This window comes from Palaemon carinicauda, chromosome 23 (assembly GCF_036898095.1).
Source record: "Palaemon carinicauda isolate YSFRI2023 chromosome 23, ASM3689809v2, whole genome shotgun sequence".
Taxonomy (NCBI): domain Eukaryota; kingdom Metazoa; phylum Arthropoda; class Malacostraca; order Decapoda; family Palaemonidae; genus Palaemon; species Palaemon carinicauda.
The window spans coordinates 35,058,794-35,061,049 of NC_090747.1; the positions used below are offsets into that span (position 1 = coordinate 35,058,794).

A 2,256-nucleotide genomic window follows, 5' to 3' on the forward strand; every position below is an offset into this window, starting at 1 on the left:
ATAACTGTTTGAGTGGTGCAAGCCTAGATTTTGCTATTAGCAGCCTGGAACAGAATCCTCCATCAGACAATTCCCATCGCACATAAGCACATGCTCCATATGCAGAACTAGACCCATCAGAGAAAATCACCAGCATTGGTTTACCGATGGTACCTTCTACTTAGACACACCTAGGGAAGCTGAGAGACTGAAGCTCAAACAACATCTGGATATAACTTAACTACTCATTCCTAATATAAGTCGACACTGCACTATCCCAATCATAATGGCTAACTTTTCCTTCAATCACCTCTGTCCTGGAAATTAACAGTCTCATCATCAAACTAGTCCTAAAGGATCATACTGTGATGCGTTTTGACTTAACAACATTCTTCTAGTTAAATACTGTGGCACATTAACCATGAGATCACCTGGCGCCAAGTTAGGTTCAGTATGAATTTTCCTATGCTTTGGAGAAAAATTTATTTTAACTTCATATACTAACTGGTATCTATGAGGATTCCACACAATTCCTAAAACCTTTTCTTTTTCTCTTTTAGCCACTTTAACATTGGGATTCTCATGATTTGCATTGCCAGATAAAATCCAATGCTTAATTTTAAAACCTCCACGACCTATAATTCTTTCAATTTGTTTCATCAGTTCGTTTGCAATCTCTATGCTGTCACAGCTTCCCAATATGTCATCAACATAGCTATTATTCACAATGATCTGCGTAGCTACTGGGTATTCATCCTTAATCATCTCTGCTGTTAATTTCAAAGTAAGCATAGCAATAGTTCCACTGGGTTTGTCCCCAAATGGGACACAAGTCAACATATAATGATCTAGCTTAACAACAACCTTGAAATCACGCCAAAGAAACCTATGACAGTGCTGGTCAAATAAGGACAGAGAGATAGTGTTATACATTTTGGCTAAATCACACACAAATGCTACTTCATTTTCTCGGAACCTAAGTAAAACACCCAAAAGTAAGTTTAGCATGTCAGGACCCTTCGCCCACATTTCATTTAGAGAAAAATTAATATACCTAGCAGAAGAATTAAACTCTCTCCGAAGGGGAGTTGAGCTAGAGTCAGGCTTTAGAACTTCAGTATAGGGTATGTAGAATATAGGTCCCTTATAACTATATACCTCATCTTCGGATAGCTTCCTGGCTACCCCCCGTGAAATCTTATCATGAATTTGATTCTCATAGGACGTACAATAACCTAGTCCTAACTTGGTCAACCTTTTTTCCGTGGCTATTAGCCTAGCTGTTGCAAGGGACACATTATTAGGTAAAAGATTAGGATTTCTTACCCAGGGGTAAGCGACACTCCATCTATCCTCAGCTGAATTAAATGACAAACCATGTGATATTTGAGGCAATTCTCTTTCTTCTTTAAGGGTACAATTACTTTGACCAGGGGTACAATTACCGCATTTACTACCAGAACACTTAGGGTGACAAGAAGTACCCAGGCTCTCGATACTTTAGTAATTATCCAACACGTCTTTAATGGTTTTCCTGGGAACTGAAGTAGTCTCATTGACGTCTGTAATATCATTGTGATTGATTCTTACACTGACATTGGATTGATAACAGCGGGAAGTTAATTGTGGGTGAAATCCTCTAACATCATAGCCAAATTGGTTTAACATGAGTTGAAGGTTACCATTCGTTTCAATAACTTGAGGCATAAGGACACAGTAATCAATGCCTATTAACAAATGTATTATTCCAAAGGGTCTTGAAATGTGACGACTGTTTAAACTTTTGAACAAACAATTAACGACATTCATAACAACTTTCTTAACAGGAGTAGTTATTTCATCTATACCACAGGCAATAATTTCCCATTTCACTCCATAGATGTCCACCACAGGAATTGTATACTCTTTAGAGGATACTGCCTCAGTTTTATTTCCAACTTTGGTTATGGTTATTTGCACATCTCTTCCGTTAAGTCCTAATTCTTGGGCCTTTTGATGAGTGATTAGCGTCACATTGCTACTACTATCCCATAACCACATTAATATCATTTTGGCGATACCTTAAGCCACTCACCATTAATAAATGACCATCTCTAGACACCAAATTGCTAGTTACATCAGCGAAAGTAGTAGGTTTATATAGGAGAGTGTAACATTTTGTGATGTTCCCTACCACACTTTTTACCATTGACCATTACATCACAAGAACTGACACCAGACACATTGCAAAACTTAGAAAAAAAGCCCAAGTTAACACACTTATAACATGCATTGTTT

The 2,256-nt window shown here is 37.7% G+C and overlaps 2 protein-coding genes across 2 annotated transcripts in view; both read right to left on the reverse strand.

The window, feature by feature from the left end:
- Positions 1-318: 318 nt before the first annotated feature.
- LOC137617534 (uncharacterized) lies at positions 319-912 on the reverse strand. Its single transcript, XM_068347548.1, has one exon. The coding sequence runs from the start codon at positions 910-912 to the stop codon at positions 319-321; it is 594 nt and encodes a 197-aa protein (XP_068203649.1).
- A 1,202-nt stretch (positions 913-2,114) lies between these two features.
- LOC137617535 (uncharacterized) overlaps positions 2,115-2,256 on the reverse strand; it is an 888-nt gene continuing 746 nt past the window's right edge. The window contains exon 1 of the mRNA XM_068347549.1: positions 2,115-2,256. This exon is cut by the window's right edge and continues 746 nt beyond it. Within this exon, the coding sequence (XP_068203650.1) occupies positions 2,115-2,256 (142 nt within the window).